Source organism: Argiope bruennichi, chromosome X2 (assembly GCF_947563725.1).
Source record: "Argiope bruennichi chromosome X2, qqArgBrue1.1, whole genome shotgun sequence".
Lineage (NCBI taxonomy): Eukaryota > Metazoa > Arthropoda > Arachnida > Araneae > Araneidae > Argiope > Argiope bruennichi.
This window is the reverse complement of record NC_079163.1, coordinates 102,273,407-102,295,629: the sequence shown is the minus strand read 5'-3', so window position 1 is coordinate 102,295,629 and position 22,223 is coordinate 102,273,407. Positions and strand designations below refer to the sequence as shown.

Below are 22,223 nucleotides of genomic sequence, written 5' to 3'. Positions count from 1 at the left end.
TTTTGTTTGTCTTTCATATTTTCAAGTTTTTTTTTTTTATTGAATTACGACTTTGTGTTCATATTTAAATGTGTTCCAATGTAAGGGATGAGAAAAAGGTAACATGAATTATAAATTGGTCCTTTGACCTTGAATTGGAGAAATGTGTCTTGATACAACAAATCATGAATTTATGGCATAAAATCAATGTTTTTTGCTTCTTGACACTCTTTCTCTTTGCTTGCTTCTATTTGTATTTTTCATTCTTTATTCTTGTTGCAGCTGCAACAGAATATTAGATCTCATTATTCTCAGTTTAATATTTAACTTCTATTTGTACTGTTCACTTAAAATGTTTGTATTCTATACCTTTTGATTTCAAATATTGGAGCATTTCTGTGTGTTAGTAAGACTGACTATGTTTTTCATTCCACTATATTCTTTTCTGAACCTTTTTATAAAATTAAAATCTGAAAATATTGCTTTTTTAGCATATAAGGTATTTGAAAATGTAAAGCTTAATTTTTTGGCATATCAAGAAATGTATGTTCAGTTGTTATTACATTTGAATTTTAATTATATCTAAAATCTCTGTTACATACTAATGTCAATGCAGAATGAAATCTGCTTTCTCTCTGATAAACTTAATAATTAATCTGTATTTCGAAAAACTGAGAATGGGATTTGATGTGTAAATTTTTAAATCTCTGAATTTTTAAAAATAATTATTTATGTCCTGATGTGTATGTGTTTTACATTTCTTTAACAATACTGCATGTTGAATTTAAACATTTTTTTCTTTCCTTTCATTGGTATAAAAAGTTATGAAAGGGACTTGGTTGAAATGCAAACTAATCTTAAGACATGAATGAGGTGTGTATATTTTTGTTTTCTTTCATATTTTCAAGTTTTTTTTTATTGAATTACTACTTTGTGTTCATATTTAAATGTGTTCTAATGTAAGGGATGAGAAAAAAGTAACATGAATTATAAATTGGTCCTTTGACCTTGAAATGGAGAAATGTGTCTTGATACAACAAATCATGAATTTAAGGCATATAATCAATGTTTTTTGCTTCTTGACACTTTCTATTTGTATTTTTCATTCTTTATTCTTGTTGCAGCTGCAACAGAATATTAGATCTCATTATTCTCAGTTTAATATTTAACTTCTATTTGTACTGTTCACTTAAAATGTTTGTATTCTATACCTTTTGATTTCAAATATTGGAGCATTTCTGTGTGTTAGTAAGACTGACTATGTTTTTCATTCCACTATATTCTTTTCTGAGCCTTTTAATAAAATTAAAAACTGAAAATATTGCTTTTTTAGCATATAAGGTATTTGAAAATGTAAAGCTTATTTTTAGCATATCAAGAAAAGTATGTTCAGTTGTAATTACATTTGAATTTTAATTATTTCTAAAATCTCTGTTACATACTTATGTCAAGCAGAATGAAATCTGCTTTCTCTGTGATAAACTTAATAATTAATCTGTATTTCGTAAAACTGAGAATGGGATTTGATGTGTAAATTTTTAAATCTCTGAATTTTTAAAAATAATTATTTATGTCCTGATGTGTATGTGTTTTACATTTCTTTAACAATACTGCATGTTGAATTTAAACATTTTTTTCTTTCCTTTCATTGGTATAAAAAGTTATGAAAGGGACTTGGTTGAAATGCAAACTAATCTTAAGACATGAATGAGGTGTGTATATTTTTTTTTCTTTCATATTTTCAAGTTTTTTTTTATTGAATTACTACTTTGTGTTCATATTTAAATGTGTTCTAATGTAAGGGATGAGAAAAAAGTAACATGAATTATAAATTGGTCCTTTGACCTTGAAATGGAGAAATGTGTCTTGATACAACAAATCATGAATTTAAGGCATATAATCAATGTTTTTTGCTTCTTGACACTTTCTATTTGTATTTTTCATTCTTTATTCTTGTTGCAGCTGCAACAGAATATTAGATCTCATTATTCTCAGTTTAATATTTAACTTCTATTTGTACTGTTCACTTAAAATGTTTGTATTCTATACCTTTAGTTTTCAAATATTGGAGCATTTCTGTGTGTTAGTAAGACTGACTATGTTTTTCATTCCACTATATCCTTTTCTGAGCCTTTTAATAAAATTAAAAACTGAAAATATTGCTTTTTTAGCATATAAGGTATTTGAAAATGTAAAGCTTAATTTTTTGGCATATCAAGAAAAGTATGTTCAGTTGTAATTACATTTGAATTTTAATTATTTCTAAAATCTCTGTTACATACTTATGTCAAGCAGAATGAAATCTGCTTTCTCTGTGATAAACTTAATAATTAATCTGTATTTCGTAAAACTGAGAATGGGATTTGATGTGTAAATTTTTAAGTCTCTGAATTTTTAAAAATAATTATTTATGTCCTGATGTGTATGTGTTTTCCATTTCTTTAACAACACTGCATGTTGAATTTAAACATTTTTTTCTTTCCTTTCATAGGTATAAAAAGTTATGAATGGGACTAGGTTGAAATGCAAATTAATCTTAACACATGAATGAGGTGTGTATATTTTTGTTTGTGTTTCATATTTTCAAGTTTTTTTTATTGAATTACCACTTTGTGTTCATATTTAAATGTGTTCCAATGTAAGGGATGAGAAAAAATTAACATAAATTATAAATTGGTCCTTTGACCTTGAATTGGAGAAATGTGTCTTGATACAACAAATCATGAATTTATGGCATAAAATCAATGTTTTTTGCTTCTCCACACTTTCTATTTGTATTTTTCATTCTTTATTCTTGTTGCAGCTGCAACAGAATATTAGATCTCATTATTCTCAGTTTAATATTTAAGCTCTAATTGTACTGTTCACTTAAAATGTTTGTATTCTATATCTTTTGATTTCAAATATTGGAGCATTTCTGTGTGTTAGTAAGACTGACTATGTTTCTCATTCCACTATATTCTTTTCTGAGCCTTTTAATAAAATTTAAAACTGAAAATATTGCTTTTTTAGCATATAAGGTATTTGAAAATGTAAAGCTTAATTTTTTGGCATATCAAGAAAAGTATATTCGGTTATAATTACATTTGAATTTTAATTATATCTAAAATCTCTGTTACATACTAATGTCAATGCAGAATGAAATCTGCTTTCTCTCTGATAAACTTAATAATTAATCTGTATTTCGAAAAACTGAGAATGGGATTTGATGTGTAAACTTTTAAGTCTCTGAATTTTTAAAAATAATTATTTATGTCCTGATGTGTATGTGTTTTACATTTCTTTAACAATACTGCATGTTGAATTTAAACATTTTTTTCTTTCCTTTCATAGGTATAAAAAGTTATGAAAGGGACTTGGTTGAAATGCAAACTAATCTTAAGACATGAATGAGGTGTGTATATTTTTGTTTGTCTTTCATATTTTCAAGTTTTTTTTTTTATTGAATTACGACTTTGTGTTCATATTTAAATGTGTTCCAATGTAAGGGATGAGAAAAAGGTAACATGAATTATAAATTGGTCCTTTGACCTTGAATTGGAGAAATGTGTCTTGATACAACAAATCATGAATTTATGGCATAAAATCAATGTTTTTTGCTTCTTGACACTCTTTCTCTTTGCTTGCTTCTATTTGTATTTTTCATTCTTTATTCTTGTTGCAGCTGCAACAGAATATTAGATCTCATTATTCTCAGTTTAATATTTAACTTCTAATTGTACTGTCATTTAAAGTGTTTGTATTCTATATCTTTTGATTTCAAATGTTGTCGCATTTCTGTGTGTTAGTAAGACTGACTATGTTTCTCATTCCACTATATTCTTTTCTGAACCTTTTTATAAAATTAAAATCTGAAAATATTGCTTTTTTAGCATATAAGGTATTTGAAAATGTAAAGCTTAATTTTTTGGCATATCAAGAAATGTATGTTCAGTTGTTATTACATTTGAATTTTAATTATATCTAAAATCTCTGTTACATACTAATGTCAATGCAGAATGAAATCTGCTTTCTCTCTGATAAACTTAATAATTAATCTGTATTTCGAAAAACTGAGAATGGGATTTGATGTGTAAATTTTTAAATCTCTGAATTTTTAAAAATAATTATTTATGTCCTGATGTGTATGTGTTTTACATTTCTTTAACAATACTGCATGTTGAATTTAAACATTTTTTTCTTTCCTTTCATTGGTATAAAAAGTTATGAAAGGGACTTGGTTGAAATGCAAACTAATCTTAAGACATGAATGAGGTGTGTATATTTTTGTTTTCTTTCATATTTTCAAGTTTTTTTTTATTGAATTACTACTTTGTGTTCATATTTAAATGTGTTCTAATGTAAGGGATGAGAAAAAAGTAACATGAATTATAAATTGGTCCTTTGACCTTGAAATGGAGAAATGTGTCTTGATACAACAAATCATGAATTTAAGGCATATAATCAATGTTTTTTGCTTCTTGACACTTTCTATTTGTATTTTTCATTCTTTATTCTTGTTGCAGCTGCAACAGAATATTAGATCTCATTATTCTCAGTTTAATATTTAACTTCTATTTGTACTGTTCACTTAAAATGTTTGTATTCTATACCTTTTGATTTCAAATATTGGAGCATTTCTGTGTGTTAGTAAGACTGACTATGTTTTTCATTCCACTATATTCTTTTCTGAACCTTTTTATAAAATTAAAATCTGAAAATATTGCTTTTTTAGCATATAAGGTATTTGAAAATGTAAAGCTTAATTTTTTGGCATATCAAGAAATGTATGTTCAGTTGTTATTACATTTGAATTTTAATTATATCTAAAATCTCTGTTACATACTAATGTCAATGCAGAATGAAATCTGCTTTCTCTCTGATAAACTTAATAATTAATCTGTATTTCGAAAAACTGAGAATGGGATTTGATGTGTAAATTTTTAAATCTCTGAATTTTTAAGAATAATTATTTATGTCCTGATGTGTATGTGTTTTACATTTCTTTAACAATACTGCATGTTGAATTTAAACATTTTTTTCTTTCCTTTCATTGGTATAAAAAGTTATGAAAGGGACTTGGTTGAAATGCAAACTAATCTTAAGACATGAATGAGGTGTGTATATTTTTGTTTTCTTTCATATTTTCAAGTTTTTTTTTATTGAATTACTACTTTGTGTTCATATTTAAATGTGTTCTAATGTAAGGGATGAGAAAAAAGTAACATGAATTATAAATTGGTCCTTTGACCTTGAAATGGAGAAATGTGTCTTGATACAACAAATCATGAATTTAAGGCATATAATCAATGTTTTTTGCTTCTTCACACTTTCTATTTGTATTTTTCATTCTTTATTCTTGTTGCAGCTGCAACAGAATATTAGATCTCATTATCCTCAGTTTAATATTTAACTTCTATTTGTACTGTTCACTTAAAATGTTTGTATTCTATACCTTTTGATTTCAAATATTGGAGCATTTCTGTGTGTTAGTAAGACTGACTATGTTTTTCATTCCACTATATCCTTTTCTGAGCCTTTTAATAAAATTAAAAACTGAAAATATTGCTTTTTTAGCATATAAGGTATTTGAAAATGTAAAGCTTAATTTTTTGGCATATCAAGAAAAGTATGTTCAGTTGTAATTACATTTGAATTTTAATTATTTCTAAAATCTCTGTTACATACTAATGTCAATGCAGAATGAAATCTGCTTTCTCTCTGATAAACTTAATAATTAATCTGTATTTCGAAAAACTGAGAATGGGATTTGATGTGTAAATTTTTAAGTCTCTGAATTTTTAAAAATAATTATTTATGTCCTGATGTGTATGTGTTTTACATTTCTTTAACAATACTGCATGTTGAATTTAAACATTTTTTTCTTTCCTTTCATAGGTATAAAAAGTTATGAAAGGGACTTGGTTGGAATGCAAACTAATCTTAAGACATGAATGAGGTGTGTATATTTTTGTTTGTCTTTCATATTTTCAAGTTTTTTTATTAATTTACCACTTTGTGTTCATATTTAAATGTGTTCCAATGAAAGGGATGAGAAAAAAGTAACATGAATTATAAATTGGTCCTTTGACCTTGAATTGGAGAAATGTTTCTTGATACAACAAATCATGAATTTATGGCATAAAATCAATGTTTTTTGCTTCTTGACACTTTCTATTTGTATTTTTCATTCTTTATTCTTGTTGCAGCTGCAACAGAATATTAGATCTCATTATTCTCAGTTTAATATTTAACTTCTAATTGTACTGTCACTTAAAGTGTTTGTATTCTATATCTTTTGATTTCAAATGTTGGTGCATTTCTGTGTGTTAGTAAGACTGACTATGTTTCTCATTCCACTATATTCTTTTCTGAACCTTTTTATAAAATTAAAATCTGAAAATATTGCTTTTTTAGCATATAAGGTATTTGAAAATGTAAAGCTTAATTTCTTGGCATATCAAGAAATGTATGTTCAGTTGTTATTACATTTGAATTTTAATTATATCTAAAATCTCTGTTACATACTAATGTAAATGCAGAATGAAATCTGCTTTCTCTCTGATAAACTTAAAAATTAATCTGTATTTCGAAAAACTGAGAATGGGATTTGATGTGTAAATTTTTAAATCTCTGAATTTTTAAAAATAATTATTTATGTCCTGATGTGTATGTGTTTTACATTTCTTTAACAATACTGCATGTAGAATTTAAACATTTTTTTCTTTCCTTTCATAGGTATAAAAAGTTATGAAAGGGACTTGGTTGAAATGCAAACTAATATTAAGACATGAATGAGGTGTGTATATTTTTGTTTTCTTTCATATTTTCAAGTTTTTTTTTATTGAATTACTACTTTGTGTTCATATTTAAATGTGTTCTAATGTAAGGGATGAGAAAAAAGTAACATGAATTATAAATTGGTCCTTTGACCTTGAAATGGAGAAATGTGTCTTGATACAACAAATCATGAATTTAAGGCATATAATCAATGTTTTTTGCTTCTTGACACTTTCTATTTGTATTTTTCATTCTTTATTCTTGTTGCAGCTGCAACAGAATATTAGATCTCATTATTCTCAGTTTAATATTCAACTTCTAATTGTACTGTCACTTAAAATGTTTGTATTCTATACCTTTTGATTTCAAATATTGGAGCATTTCTGTGTTCTAGTAAGACTGACTATGTTTTTCATTCCACTATATTCTTTTCTGAGCCTTTTAATAAAATTAAAAACTGAAAATATTGCTTTTTTAGGATATAAGGTATTTGAAAATGTAAAGCTTAATTTTTTGGCATATCAAGAAAAGTATGTTCAGTTGTAATTACATTTGAATTTTAATTATTTCTAAAATCTCTGTTACATACTTATGTCAAGCAGAATGAAATCTGCTTTCTCTGTGATAAACTTAATAATTAATCTGTATTTCGTAAAACTGAGAATGTGATTTGATGTGTAAATTTTTAAGTCTCTGAATTTTTAAAAATAATTATTTATGTCCTGATGTGTATGTGTTTTACATTTCTTTAACAATACTGCATGTTGAATTTAAACATTTTTTTCTTTCCTTTCATAGTTATAAAAAGTTATGAAAGGGACTTGCTTGAAATGCAAACTAATCTTAAGACATGAATGAGGTGTGTATATTTTTGTTTGTCTTTCATATTTTCAAGGGTTTTTTTATTGAATTACCACTTTGTGTTCATATTTAAATGTGTTCCAATGTAAGGGATGAGAAAAAATTAACATAAATTATAAATTGGTCCTTTGACCTTGAATTGGAGAAATGTGTCTTGATACAACAAATCATGAATTTATGGCATAAAATCAATGTGTTTTGCTTCTTGACACTTTCTATTTGTATTTTTCATTCTTTATTCTTGTTGCAGCTGCAACAGAATATTAGATCTCATTATTCTCAGTTTAATATTTAACTTCTAATTGTACTGTCACTTAAAATGTTTGTATTCTATACCTTTTGATTTCAAATATTGGAGCATTTCTGTGTGTTAGTAAGACTGACTATGTTTTTCATTCCACTATATTCTTTTCTGAACCTTTTTATAAAATTAAAATCTGAAAATATTGCTTTTTTAGCATATAAGGTATTTGAAAATATAAAGCTTAATTTTTTGGCATATCAAGAAATGTATGTTCAGTTGTTATTACATTTGAATTTTAATTATATCTAAAATCTCTGTTACATACTAATGTAAATGCAGAATGAAATCTGCTTTCTCTCTGATAAACTTAATAATTAATCTGTATTTCGAAAAACTGAGAATGGGATTTGATGTGTAAATTTTTAAGTCTCTGAATTTTTAAAAATAATTATTTATGTCCTGATGTGTATGTGTTTTACATTTCTTTAACAATACTGCATTTTGAATTTAAACATTTTTTTCTTTCCTTTCATAGGTATAAAAAGTTATGAAAGGGACTTGGTTGAAATGTAAACTAATCTTAAGACATGAATGAGGTGTGTATATTTTTGTTTGTCTTTCATATTTTCAAGTTTTTTTATTAATTTATCACTTTGTGTTCATATTTAAATGTGTTCCAATGTAAGGGATGAGAAAAAAGTAACATGAATTATAAATTGGTCCTTTGACCTTGAATTGGAGAAATGTGTCTTGATACAACAAATCATGAATTTATGGCATAAAATCAATGTTTTTTGCTTCTTGACACTTTCTATTTCTATTTTTCATTCTTTATTCTTGTTGCAGCTGCAACAGAATATTAGATCTCATTATTCTCAGTTTAATATTTAACTTCTAATTGTACTGTTCACTTAAAGTGTTTGTATTCTATATCTTTTAATTTCAAATATTGGAGCATTTCTTTGTGTTAGTAAGACTGACTATGTTTTTCATTCCACTATATTCTTTTCTGTACCTTTTTATAAAATTAAAAACTGATAATATTGCTTTTTTAGCATATAACTTATTTCAAAATGTAAAGCTTAATTTTTTGGCATATCAAGAAAAGTATGTTCAGTTGTAATTACATTTGAATTTTAATTATTTCTAAAATCTCTGTTACATATTTATGTCAAGCAGAATGAAATCTGCTTTCTCTGTGATAAACTTAATAATTAATCTGTATTTCGTAAAACTGAGAATGGGATTTGATGTGTAAATTTTTAAGTCTCTGAATTTTTAAAAATAATTATTTATGTCCTGATGTGTATGTGTTTTACATTTCTTTAACAATACTGCATGTAGAATTTAAACATTTTTTTCTTTCCTTTCATAGGTATAAAAAGTTATGAAAGGGACTTGGTTGAAATACAAACTAATCTTAAGACATGAATGAGGTGTGTATATTTTTGTTTGTCTTTCATATTTTCATGGTTTTTTTATTGAATTACCACTTTTTGTTCATATTTAAATGTGTTCCAATGTAAGGGATGATAAAAAGTAACATGAATTATAAATTGGTCCTTTGACCTTGAATTGGAGAAATGTGTCTTCATACAACAAATCATGAATTTATGGCATAAATCCAATGTTTTTCCTTTTTGCCACTTTCTATTTGTATGTTTCATTCTTTCTGCTTGTTGCTGCTGCAACAGAATATTCGATCTCATTATTTTCATTTTGATATTTTACTTCTAATTGTACCGTTCACTTAAAATATTTGTATCAAAGAAAATACTTCTAAGACTATTTCTTTTAATTTCAAATATTGGAAAATTTCTAAGTGTTATTAAGTCTGATTATGTTTCTCATTCCAATATATACTTTTCTGAACCTTCTTATAAAATTAAAAACTGAAAATATTGCTTTTTTAGCATATAAGGTATTTGAAAATGTAAAGCTTAATTTTTTGGCATATCAAGAAAAGTATGTTCAGTTGTTATTACATTTGAATTTTAATTATATCTAAAATCTCTCTTACATACTAATGTCAATGCAGAATGAAATCTGCTTTCTCTCTGATAAACTTAATAATTAATCTGTATTTCGAAAAACTGAGAATGGGATTTGATGTGTAAATTTTCAAGTCTCTGAATTTTTAAAAATAATTATTTATGTCCTGATGTGTATGTGTTTTACATTTCTTTAACAATACTGCATGTTGAATTTAAACATTTTTTTCTTTCCTTTCATAGGTATAAAAAGTTATGAAAGGGACTTGGTTGAAATGCAAACTAATCTTAAGACATGAATGAGGTGTGTATATTTTTGTTTGTCTTTCATATTTTCAAGGTTTTTTTATTGAATTACCACTTTGCGTTCATATTTAAATGTGTTCTAATGTAAGGGATGATAAAAAGTAACATGAATTATAAATTGGTCCTTTGACCTTGAATGGGAGAAATGTGTCTTGATACAACAAATCATGAATTTATCTTATAAAATTAATGTTTTTTGCTACTTGACACTTTCTGTTTGTAATTTTCATTCTTTATTCTTGTTGCTGCTGCAGCAGAATATTAGATCTCATTATTCTCAGTTTAATATTGTACTTCTAATTGTACTTTTTACTTAAAATGTTGGCAATAAAGAAAATACTTCTAAGTCTATTTGTTTTTATTTCAAATTTTCAATCATACCTTTGCGATATTAAGGCAAATTCTGTTTCTTCTTTGAGTACATTTTTTCTCCGTTTTTTGAAATTTAAAAACTGAAAATATTTATTCTTATACTGCTTAATATTAAAAAATGTAAAGTGTTATTGGGAGATTAAGAAAAGCTTGACAAATTGTTATTACAATTTGAATTTGAATTTTTGCTATAATCTGAGTTTCATTCTCATATTAATTTTTAATATTGATGTAAATTATTTATGTTTCTTAGTATCGTATAAAATATAACAGACAAATCCATTAAAATAGAGAATATACGAATTTAAATATTTGGCAAAGCAAAATTTAAATGAAGCCATATTTACAGTATTATAAGAATATTTAGTCTTCAAGTATTAAAATCACTCATCATGCTAAAATAAAAGGAAATAATATTAATTTGATAATAATATCTTAAATATTCGTAGAACTTTTAAACAAATGTTGCAATAAAAAGGCAGAATGTAATTGACGTCAATAATTAAAAACTGAAATGTGTCTTGAATATCAATTTTTTTTTCCGACAAGTAAGTGAATTTTGCTTGAACTTGTTTCATTTGACACAATTTCAAATGAATATGTAATCTACATAAAGATAAAACTTTATATTGCAATTGAATAAAACTGAATTTTCAAAACAAAAATTAAAAACTAATGAAGTTTTGACACCATATGAACAATAAATGAGATAATCAAGAATGTGTAATTTAAATCAATAATTGGAAAATAAAAATATGTGTTGAACATCAGTTTTTATTCCAAGATCAAATGATTATGTAATCGGCATAGAGAAAAATTTTATATTGCAATGGAATGAAGTTGAATTTTAGTGGAATTAAAAACTAAACATGATTTGTCACCAAATGAACAATTAAGGAGACATTGACTGAAAATGTGTTATATAATAATTAAGTAAATTATCTTTGATATGTGGTATCTGTCGAAATGTACCAAAGAAACAAGCTTATTGTGCTAAAAATTAAATATTCCAAATTCTTAGTAAATCAAAATTAAACAGATTTTAAAACATTAGGCCAATCTGTTGATCTAGGAGCAAAATCAATCAGTTAGTTTACGTTTTTAGTGGCATAAAGTCCAATTTAATATTTATGTAGATCATTTATGATACTTGGTATCATATAAAATATGACAAATAATCGAATCCATTAAAAAAAGTGAGGATTTAACAAAACAAAATGAAAGTAAACAGCTATGAAATGTAAAAAAAAAAAAAAAAAAGGCTTCTTAATAATAAAAATTAGACTCATCATGCTGTAAATAAATTGAAATTATAGCAATTTACAAATAATTTCTTAAATATTCACACAATTATTAAACAGTTGTGTAAATAAAATGCAGAATGTAATTTTTGTCAATGATTGAAAAATGAAAATGTGTATTGAAGATCAGTTTTTATTTCAAGTTCAGATGAATATGTAATCTATGTAGAGAGATATCTTTATGTTGCAATAGAATTAAGCTGAATTTTAGCGAAATTAAAAACCAAGCACGATTTGACACCAAATGAACAATAAATGAAAGATTTAGTTATGAAATAATAAGTAAGTATTTTTTATGGTATTGACCAAATGTAACAAAAAAATAGGATTATGGTGCAAAAAAAAAAAAAAAAAATCTAATTTGTAGCAAATCAAAACTGAACAGATTTTTATAGAAAACCTCTCGTCTTTTAGCTTCTTTTAGAGAAGTACTGAAATTCAACGTACTTCAATGCCGATATTCTTCTGATTCTTAATGATATTCAGATGTAATTTTTATGCATTTTCCTATACATATGACTTTGAATTATGAAAGAAGAAATATACTATATTTTGCGCATACACATTAAATTTCTTTCTTTCTGAAAAATAAAAGTCAGGATTATGTGGCCAAAGATGGATAGCAACGACATCATTGAGGTGACGGAAGAATATAGAAAGAACTCCGGAACAACTTATGGAAATGTATTCTTTACCGCAGCAAGAAGTTGCAGAGGATATTTAAACTGGAAAGAAGAAAATAATAGCTTTAACAGAGCAGCAGCCTTCCAGTGAAATAAGGGAGATGCTGAAAGCTACTGTCTTATCACCCTGATAAGGTAGTAGCTATACACACTCCTAATTAATTTACGAATAATGCTGTGCATCATTTTCGACAAGTTTCGAAGCGTATCGTAAGACAAATGTCTATAGACAGATTTCTTGTAATAAAAGCCATGCAATAAAAATAGTAATTTATATAATAATATATATATATATATATTCTGAAACGGAATAGATTGTTCTATTTTGCATGGTTTTCTCTGGATTATTTTTTCCCCCGGTTTGCGCGCAACGAGGATGTAGCATTCTTTCCAGTAAGATTCTGTAATGAATTACACTTATTATGCAAGATACCACGGTACATGTTTCTTTAAATATATAAACAATATTCACAAAGTATATGATCAAATAAGTGATTTGATTATGATTTAAGACAATGAAGGAAAAAAAGAGACAAGTTAATTAACAAATTCGGATTCTGTTTCTTCAGCTGAATGTTAATTTTCACTTTGAAAAGCAATGTCCGGAATTTTTAATCGTCTTGATTTTTTTGTTTTTCTTTTGCTGTCGTTGTTTGTCTTAAATTATTTTTCACCATCTTTCCAGTGTTAAAATTATTCAACATGATCCATTGCAGAATTAGAGCAAAGAGACATGCATCTGTTAGCAGCAGGAGAGCAGCGTAAAATAGAAGCAAACATTCTGATGAGAAATTAGATCAACATTAACTAATTATAAATTGCACAATAATTTTGCTCAAAATATAGAAAAGAAAATTTTAATATTTTTTATTTATTACTTTTTCTTGTGATCAGAAAGCAGATTTCTTATGATTTTCGAAAAAAAAAAATATCATTTACAGGCAGGAATATATTACATTCTACACACTTTGAATGCTGTTTTGGTTCAACTTCCCTAAAAGCATTCATATCTTCCTCGTAATGAGACATATATTTCAAATAGTGCCGCACACTTGTGCCGCCATCCATGAAATGAAAATAAAGCTTTGTGAAACTGAACTATAATAATTCAGCGGGTCTCAAAATATTTCTATTAATGCTGTATGCCATGAGAAAAATGAGGAGATTTAAGAGTCTCTTCAATAAATAAAGGGTATAGAAATTAGTCAAGTAATAACTTAAAAGAAATTTTAATTAAAAAATTCTATAAAAATTACATTCTTTAAGTAAACATGGGTTCCTCACATGCAAGCAAGGGAACCGCACACAGACTGAAGAAAAACTCCGGAAATACTCTGTTTTTGGTGTCAGGGGTTGTCAGAATGTTCGCTTAAGGCAGAGATCTCTCATCCCTTCCGGTGATGCATAACAGTGCGGGTGCTACAAGGGTTAATATAAAAATGTCTTAGGAGAGTTGCATTCAGTAACATATTCAGACAAAGAATCCGCAAAATATTTAATTTCATTCTTCTAAACAGGGCATTTAAAAATAATTCTTTACTTTTAATTTCAATAATTTTAATCCTTAAGTCTCTTTAAAGCTGAAATTGCGTAATACGATTAAGCAGCCTCGGCAGATCGGATCCATGAAACGAGTTTGTGAACTGAAAATTACAAACAACCCAGTCCTTTTTATTATTATTATTTATTTATCGAGACGAACTTAAGAGTCAGAATTGATAAACTATTTTTTTTTTTATTCCTCTAAATGACGAATTTTCAAAATGCAGTTGAACATTTTGATTTGTCTTGTAAGTGTAAAATTTGCTTGTGCGTACGTATATATACACACACACACAAACAAATGCAATTTTATGGGATATCAATGAATATATATATATATATATATATATATATATATATATATATATATATTCAATGATAACCCACGAAAAGTGAAATTATTTTTATTTTCCAAAATACTAACTGTAGGGGAAAATTACGTTTCTTTCATTCATCTAACCACGCACAGTTTTAAGTTTTATATGCAAAATTTGCAGAGATATGCTCAAAAAAAAAATTCTTTCAAAAAATGCTGCATTACACAGAAAAGCAAGGTTTTAACTAATAATTTCTCCGTGAAAATTTCTATCTATAAGTTAATATAATCTTCATACAAAATACACCTTTAATTCAATGATTGCGCATTTTAAGAACACTCAATTCAAACTGATTAGAAATAAACATTACGTTTAATTCAAAGAGAAAGAAATGAGGAATCCAGCCTGAAGACTTCCTCAAGAATCACCCTCAGGCATTAGCGCTCTTTATATACAATGCATCATTTTTTATAGTCTATGTATTTTCTGTAGGCGGTTCAAGGTCACGTTTTTTACCTCGTTACTGATTGTTTGCGTCGCAACGCTGTGGCAGATAACAGTGTCTTTTTCTTCAGTATCTCTTTTTCTTTTCTTCTTTTTTTTTTTTTTTTTCCTTCCCACAGCTGTTAAGGCACCGCCAGCTTAATGTCCTTACTGAAACGTACTGGTGTGGGAAAAAAAAAACGAGCTTTGTCGAAACCATGGCAACGGACAAGGAGAAAGGGAGAATAGCAGGGCAAACGAGTTTCCTTGAAACGCCCACAGAAATTACACAGACTATAGTTTGGTTCAGAAAAAAATTTATTTTTAATTGAATTTCATAATTATAGCATTTATGATTAATTTCAATTCAAACCGATATTTAACTCATTAGATGTGGGATTATTCAATTATAAGTACAAATACCAAGAAGGATCGCAAAATTTATAATTTCTTTTTCGCCAAAACTGATATAATTTCATACAACAAAAGCATACCTGAAACAAATGGTACTATTGCGGATTTGTTGTTCTTTAATTTCTATTGATCAACAAAAAAGAATCCACATACCTTTCTGCTGATCAAAGTTCGAGCCAAAATGTCCGGGATAGCTTGCCTACCCTAAAAATATCCAATAACTTCTCCACATGACAAAAGCAGTGAGATCGTTTTGTTTAACATTTTTTAATGCAGTTTTATAAATTACAAGCACTCCTTCAGGAGTTCTAACAGACAACTGTTAAATTACAAAAAAACCCAATATAAATAATAATCCCTTCTGGCGCCACCAGACCGGAAATGAACAGATGCATCATATATATATATATATAAAACAAATAATAATAAAAAAAGGAATTACAGGAAACTACGAAAACGAATAAAGTTTGTTCGTTTCCCGTTGCAACACTCCCCACTTTGAGTTTATAAGCTGTTCATAAACTCAAATAAAAGTTCATAGTCTTTGGACAGGTCTCAGCAATCGTCCATAACGGGATCGCCTTGGTTCCAATTTTTCAGTTCCGTCAGGTAAGACAGGATGAGAAGTTTCATTCGGAAGGAGAGGCGAAGAATCCATCGTCGGCTCCATGTCGGTTCCACAGTCAGATTCTTTAGAAGGAAGTGGAAGACCATCAGGGGGCTCTATCAGGGAAGTCTTCCTATCTAAAGAGATGGGAAAAGTCTCTCGTCTATTAGCACCTGAAATTAGAGGAGAATTAGTATTGTGTTCAACAGGTTTATCATTTTCGCTCACTTCAAGTGGATATAATTTCTGCACAGGACGCAGAAAAGAACCAAACTTGGTTTTAACTAGAGCTACTCTAGCTCTATTGTCTTTTCCTTGAAACAGTTTCAAAATCCTCCCCAAATTCCAGTTCAATCTTTTGGTATTATCTTCAACCAAAACGATGTCTCCAATACATAAAGCAGTTTCTCTTTTTACCTTTTGTATTTCTCGCAATTGTCCCAAGTATTCCGATCGAAAACGTTTCCTTAGATCCTTTTGGATTCTGTTTCGGTAGGCCAATCTTTTATTAAACTTAGTTTCTTCAATGAGGTCTAAATCAGGCACACCGGTTTCTCTAATATTGTGCAGGAACATTGCTGGAGTAAGGGGTTCCAAATCTTCGGCATCTTCCGAAACATAAGTAAGTGGTCTTGAATTCATTCCTCTTTCACAGTCACAAAGAACTGTGTTCATTTCTTCATGATTTAAAGATGTCTTTCTTAAAGTTCTTCTTAAAATCCGCTTCATAAGGCCGATAAGTCTCTCCCAAAATCCTCCCCACCAGGGGGCATTTGGAGGTATAAAAGTCCAAGAAATAGGACTTAGTTCTTCAATATTCTTCAGTTTTTCGAAATCAACCTCCTTCAGTAGACGATGAGCACTTTTCAAATTTGTACCATTATCTGAATAGATGACAGATGGTCGACCTCTTCGTGCAATAAATCTCCTCAAACCTAGTAGGAAATTTTCAGTTGATACTGAAGTTAAAAGTTCGAGGTGGACTGCACGGTAAACCGCGCAAGTTAGGATCAAAATCCAAGCCTTTCTTTCTTCTTTAAGGATGACAGGTCCAGCTAGATCTAAGCCTACGATTTCGAAAGTTTCAGCATCTCTCACACGGTCTTGAGGCAATAGGCCCTCCTGAACAAAAACCGGTTTTGCATCAAATCTATTGCAAATGATGCAGGACTTTATAGCTTTTTTAATAGCTTTTCTTGACTTCAAAATCCAGTAATTTTCCCTAAGATGGTACATAAGCATTTGAACTCCAGAATGTCCATGATGTTCGTGTTCATACATTATGAGAGTCATGACAACAGGATGATCGGAAGGAAGAATTATGGGTAGACGAAAATCTCTATGGTCTTCCCTAAAAAATATTCTGGTTTTCACTCTTAGAATTCCCTCAGAGTCTTTGATAACTTGTAAAGATTTTAACCTTTTGTCGTTCTCATCATAAAAGGCTTCTAACTGCACTTGTTTCAGCAAAATACGTTCAGCCTTCTTGATTTCATCATAATTCAATGGACCTACTGTTCTTCGATTTCTCCCATTCTTCAGATTCTTAAGAAACCTTAAAAGCCAAGCTGTAATTCGGACAATTTTAACATACGATGAAAATCGATGATAATACTTTTCCTCAAGTTGTAAAACAGAAGCGGTTACAATAGTCTTTTCTGAATTAACCACTTCCATATTTGGAAAATGAGCAGATTTTGGCCAATCTTCTTTCGACCTTTTGATCCAATCAGGTCCTTCCCACCAATGACTTTTGATGAGGGTCCTCACTGTACATCCTCTCGATGGGAGATCAGCTGGGTTAGAAATACCAGGTACATGTCTCCAATTTTCCACAGAAGATAGTTTTCTTATCTCCTCCACTCTATTAGCAACAAAGGTAGCCCATGGGCCTTCTCTTTTTATCCAATGTAGAACATCCATTGAATCAGACCAGAAAGTGCTTTCAATATCTTCCAAATGCAAATCTCTCTTTATCGCATCAGCTAACCTTGCTCCGATCATGCAAGATAAAAGTTCCAATCTTGGGATAGAAATACCTTTCAAAGGAGCAACCTTTGATCGTGCTTGGATTAATTGGCAGGTCACCTTGCCATCTTTCTCAACTCGAAGAAATGCGCACGTAGCGTAAGCCAATTTTGAAGCGTCGCAAAATACCTCTAGTGACAAGCTGGCGTCTTTAAGATCGAGGTGTGACAGCCTCCGTGAAATTTCTAATTCTTTCAAGTCTTTAAGTTGACGCTGCCAAATTTCAAATTTTTTCTCGATGTCTTCAGGCAATGGAGAATCCCAAGACGCTTCCATCTTCCAGCACTCTTGCAGAATCAGTTTGGGAATTAGAGTGACAGGGCAGGTGACTCCAATTGGATCAAAAATTCGATGAGTAATGGAAAGTATTTTTCTTTTCGAAACGGGTCCTTCTTCAAGAACGGGCTCTTTGAAAGAGATGGACAAAGTATCTCTTTCCACATTCCACAAAAGACCAAGAACTTGTACCTCGGGCGAATAGAGATCATGTTGATCAATGCTTTCCTCCAAAATAGGTGAATGCATGTTACTATGTCTCCAAACACGTAAGTCGAAATTTCCTAATGCCAACAATTCTCTAGAGTCTCGTTGAAAAGACAAGTATTCTTCGAATGTTTCCACACTCGTTACGCAATTGTCAACGTACATAGAGTCTAGTAGCTTTTCAGCTGCAGCTTTCAAATGCTCAGGTGCCCGTTTTAGATGAAAATTTAATACTGCAGCTAGCAGGAAGGGACTGCATGATACTCCAAAGACTACTCGACAATGTCTATAAATAATAACCTTTTCATGATCGCCACCTTCCCACCACAAAAAACGTAGAAAGTTCCTATCGTTTTCGTGTAAAGCGATTTGCAAGAATGCTTTACGAATATCCGATATTACTCCTATCTTTCTTAAACGAAACCTATTCAAGATTGCAGGTATTATTTCAATTAAATTAGGTCCTGGTTCAATGCAAGAGTTCAGAGAACAAAAGTGTCCATGACGAGCGGACCCATCAAATACAGGGCGGATTTTGGTTGTAGAGTTTTCTTTGAACACAGGTCTGTGTGGTAGGTAATGAATTTTCTTATTTTTGTCATGATCATTTTCATTAACCCTTTCAATAATCCCCTCATTTTCCCATTCAAAAAACACTTGCTCATAATCTAATAGTCTACCATTACCTTTTAGAGATCTTACAGTATTTTTCAACCTTCTTTCGGCTAGTTGAAAATTATCACTAAGTTTATCATGTCCATCGATCCAAGGAATGTATACATAATATCTACCATCTTCATTTTGCGAGACCGTATTCTCAAAATGTTTTAAAGTAAGATCTTGCAACTGAAGTTTCGTTTTCTTTTCACTTGGGTCCTTAATTCCCAAAGAATCTAATTCCCATAGGTCCGAAATTTTTGTCTGATTTGCAAGCAAAGAATGCACCAGTAATGAATTTTTGGATTCAAAAGTGGATTTAGAGTTCGATTTTCCCATAACAGTCCATCCCAATTTTGTATTTACTGCTGTCAGACCTTTAGATACTTGTTTAATCTCACCCGTAAATAGTTTTCCTATTATGTCCGCTCCTAACAAAATATGAATTTCATCAACGTTTTTATCAAAAATGCAATGCTTGTTATTCACAGTAGAATCACTTATAAAAATATCAAGTTGCTCTAATTTCTTTAAAATACGATGGTCAGTAATTCTAGATATTCCTAAACATATATTCTTCTGATCGTTAACTTCCAAAGTAAAATCAAAATTTCTATCCAGACTACATAATTTAATAGAATATCTATCATGCACTTCAATCATTTGTTGACCGCCAAAAAGTCCATGCGTTACCTTGTGTTTTCCTAGGCTCTTCAAACCCAATGTTTTAGCAATGTATTGCGAAACATAACTCTTCTGACTTCCGGTATCTAAAATTGCCCTTACTAGCCTTTCACAATTACCATTTTTGATGTAAACAACCAAAGTTTGTAAAAAAACTTCTCCTTCACTCTGATTACCTAGATCTGTCGACCCAGTCTGAACCAGATTTTTTCTTTCTATGTGTTGCTGTCTAAAACATAAAAATTTGTGATGTAATCCTGAACAAAATTCACATTTCGTTTTATTTATGGGACAATTCCTACTAAGATGCCGATCTATTTTAAGGCAATTGAAACAGCAACCGTTTCGCAATAAAATATTCTTTCTTTCCTGTAGAGAAAGATCTGTCATCGCACGTCCACAGCTATTCGTAGTATGAGTCATCGATTCACAAAAGACACAGCTATTCTTCGTTTTGTTTCTATTTTCATTGAGAGGAGTCACTAACAGTTCATTAGCAGTAGCAGTAGAGATACCTTTTTGATTTATTCTTTTATTTTCGCGATCCTGGTATTTAAACTCCATACGTCGATTACGCAATTCAATACACGATTTATTTGTTTTGTTAATAGACTGCGTTTTTTCTCTGGCAGCTAAGGCATGAGTAATGAAGGATAACAGTTCCTCAATTTTAGAACCTGAATTTTGTTTTTCTGATTTATTGTATTCTAAAAGTAAATCAGCCGGAATAAGTTTCATGATTATTGGACACAAGATACTTCCATATTGTGAGGTTGAAATACCTAAAGACTCCAAACTTCTCAATTGAACATTACAGTTATCAACAAATTGTCGGAAGGACCGAATGTCGTTAGAATCTTTTAATGGTGGTAAAGATAATATTTTATTCATATGGGCTTGAACCAATACTTCAGTACTTGCAAATCGTTCTTTCAATAATTGAACTGCTTCATCGTACGCAGCTGCTGAAATAGGAAATCCTTCTACGGTATTTAATGCAGATCCTCCAAGATGAGCCTTTAAATAATTAAATTTGTCGACTTTATTTAATGACTCATTGTTATGTACAGCCGTTTAAAAACTGCTCCAAAATGTCAGCCACTTAGAGGCATCATCGCCAAAAAATCTGGCTATATGATATTTGGGGATTTTAATTTTGATACTTTCAACATTCTGGGGAAGAAAGTTTTCTGTTGGAATAGTCGAAGCCGTGTTTTCTACTAATGACGAATTATCCAAGTTCAACTTAGCAACATGATTAATTTTCTTTTTAGTGTGGAACAGACAAAGTAAAACTTTATCTCTATATTCTTGCGCCGTTTCAAATTCTTCCTCAAAATTATCTGTATTAAAAAGAGGCTCAAGTTGTTGATCAACTATAGACAATTGTTCGAATTTACAATTAAGAATTTCCGAAAATTCCTCTAACTTTTCAGAATTTAATTGTTCATTAGCCAATTCAGTTTCTAAATCGTTTACAGCTTTCGTTACCGCGGTGCGTAAAGACTTCCGTTTTCGTTTTAACAAATCAAATTGCTGTTGTTCCGACATTTTAAATACTCAAAAAATACTCTTTACTAATCTAAGCATTCAATTTCAATAATAAATTATTCCCCACAATACTTCAATTTTTACACATTTCAATTTCAAAAACAAATATTCAAAATTTCAAATAGAAAGCACATTTAAAATTCAGTTTCTATAAATATACAAAAGCATAAATTCACAAGATTTCAAATATTCAAAACTACTAAATTCAAATTTCATAAAAATTCAAATTTTCTAAAATTCTAAATTCAAGTTTCATAAAAATTCAAATTTTCTAAAATTCTAAATTCAAGTTTCATAAAAATTCAAATATTCTAAAATTCTAAATTCAAGTTTCATAAAAATTCAGTTTCGTTTCTAAAAATATTCCTGATGCTAGTGTCAGAAATCCAACCATTCATAAATATTTCAAAAGTTCTATTTATTTCTTCAAGTTGCAAGTAATTCTAAAAGGAAATCTAATTTTCTAAGCACCAAATTCAGTTGGTTAGAAAAAGTTCTAATATTTCAAAATTGAAACCGAAATTGTTCTTGAGTTCTAAAATGTTCTAATTTTCAAATCTAAATAAAGTTCTAAACATGTTCGAAAATGTTCCAATAAATCGAAGTTTCGATTTTCAAATGCTTATTCATAAAATTCTATCAAAAACTTATCAAGCTCTGATCCCGGCAGGGATGCCATATTGCGGATTTGTTGTTCTTTAATTTCTATTGATCAACAAAAAAGAATCCACATACCTTTCTGCTGATCAAAGTTCGAGCCAAAATGTCCGGGATAGAGCTTGCCTACCCTAAAAATATCCAATAACTTCTCCACATGACAAAAGCAGTGAGGTCGTTTTGTTTAACATTTTTTAATGCAGTTTTATAAATTACAAGCACTCCTTCAGGAGTTCTAACAGACAACTGTTAAATTACAAAAAAACCCAATATAAATAATAATCCCTTCTGGCGCCACCAGACC

The 22,223-nt window shown here is 29.2% G+C and overlaps 1 protein-coding gene and 1 long non-coding RNA gene across 2 annotated transcripts; one reads left to right on the top strand and one right to left on the bottom strand.

Moving 5' to 3' along the window:
* Positions 1-2,468: 2,468 nt before the first annotated feature.
* LOC129960202 (uncharacterized) lies at positions 2,469-9,335 on the top strand. Its single transcript, XR_008783557.1, has 6 exons — positions 2,469-2,531; positions 5,857-5,917; positions 6,697-6,757; positions 7,537-7,597; positions 8,379-8,439; positions 9,219-9,335. It is a non-coding gene; the product is annotated as an uncharacterized LOC129960202 (long non-coding RNA).
* A 6,452-nt stretch (positions 9,336-15,787) lies between these two features.
* On the bottom strand, positions 15,788-21,262 carry LOC129959829 (uncharacterized). The gene is made up of 4 exons (XM_056072722.1): positions 20,882-21,262; positions 20,199-20,728; positions 19,831-19,940; positions 15,788-19,458 (listed from the first exon to the last, which is right to left on the bottom strand). Exons 1-4 carry the CDS (start codon positions 21,260-21,262, stop codon positions 15,788-15,790), a joined length of 4,692 nt encoding a protein of 1,563 aa, XP_055928697.1.
* Positions 21,263-22,223: the final 961 nt, after the last annotated feature.

What these genes read in the sequence shown, in the direction of transcription:
- LOC129959829 (XM_056072722.1), bottom strand. Translation starts at nt 21,262, where the DNA reads ATGTCGGAACAACAGCAATTTGATTTGTTAAAACGAAAACGGAAGTCT. An exon ending in AAAACTTTCTTCCCCAGAAT is followed by an intron (nt 20,729 to 20,881) that starts GTTGAAAGTATC and finishes AATTATTTAAAG; the next exon opens with GCTCATCTTGGAGGATCTGC. An exon ending in ACTGCTACTGCTAATGAACT is followed by an intron (nt 19,941 to 20,198) that starts GTTAGTGACTCC and finishes TTTATGTTTTAG; the next exon opens with ACAGCAACACATAGAAAGAA.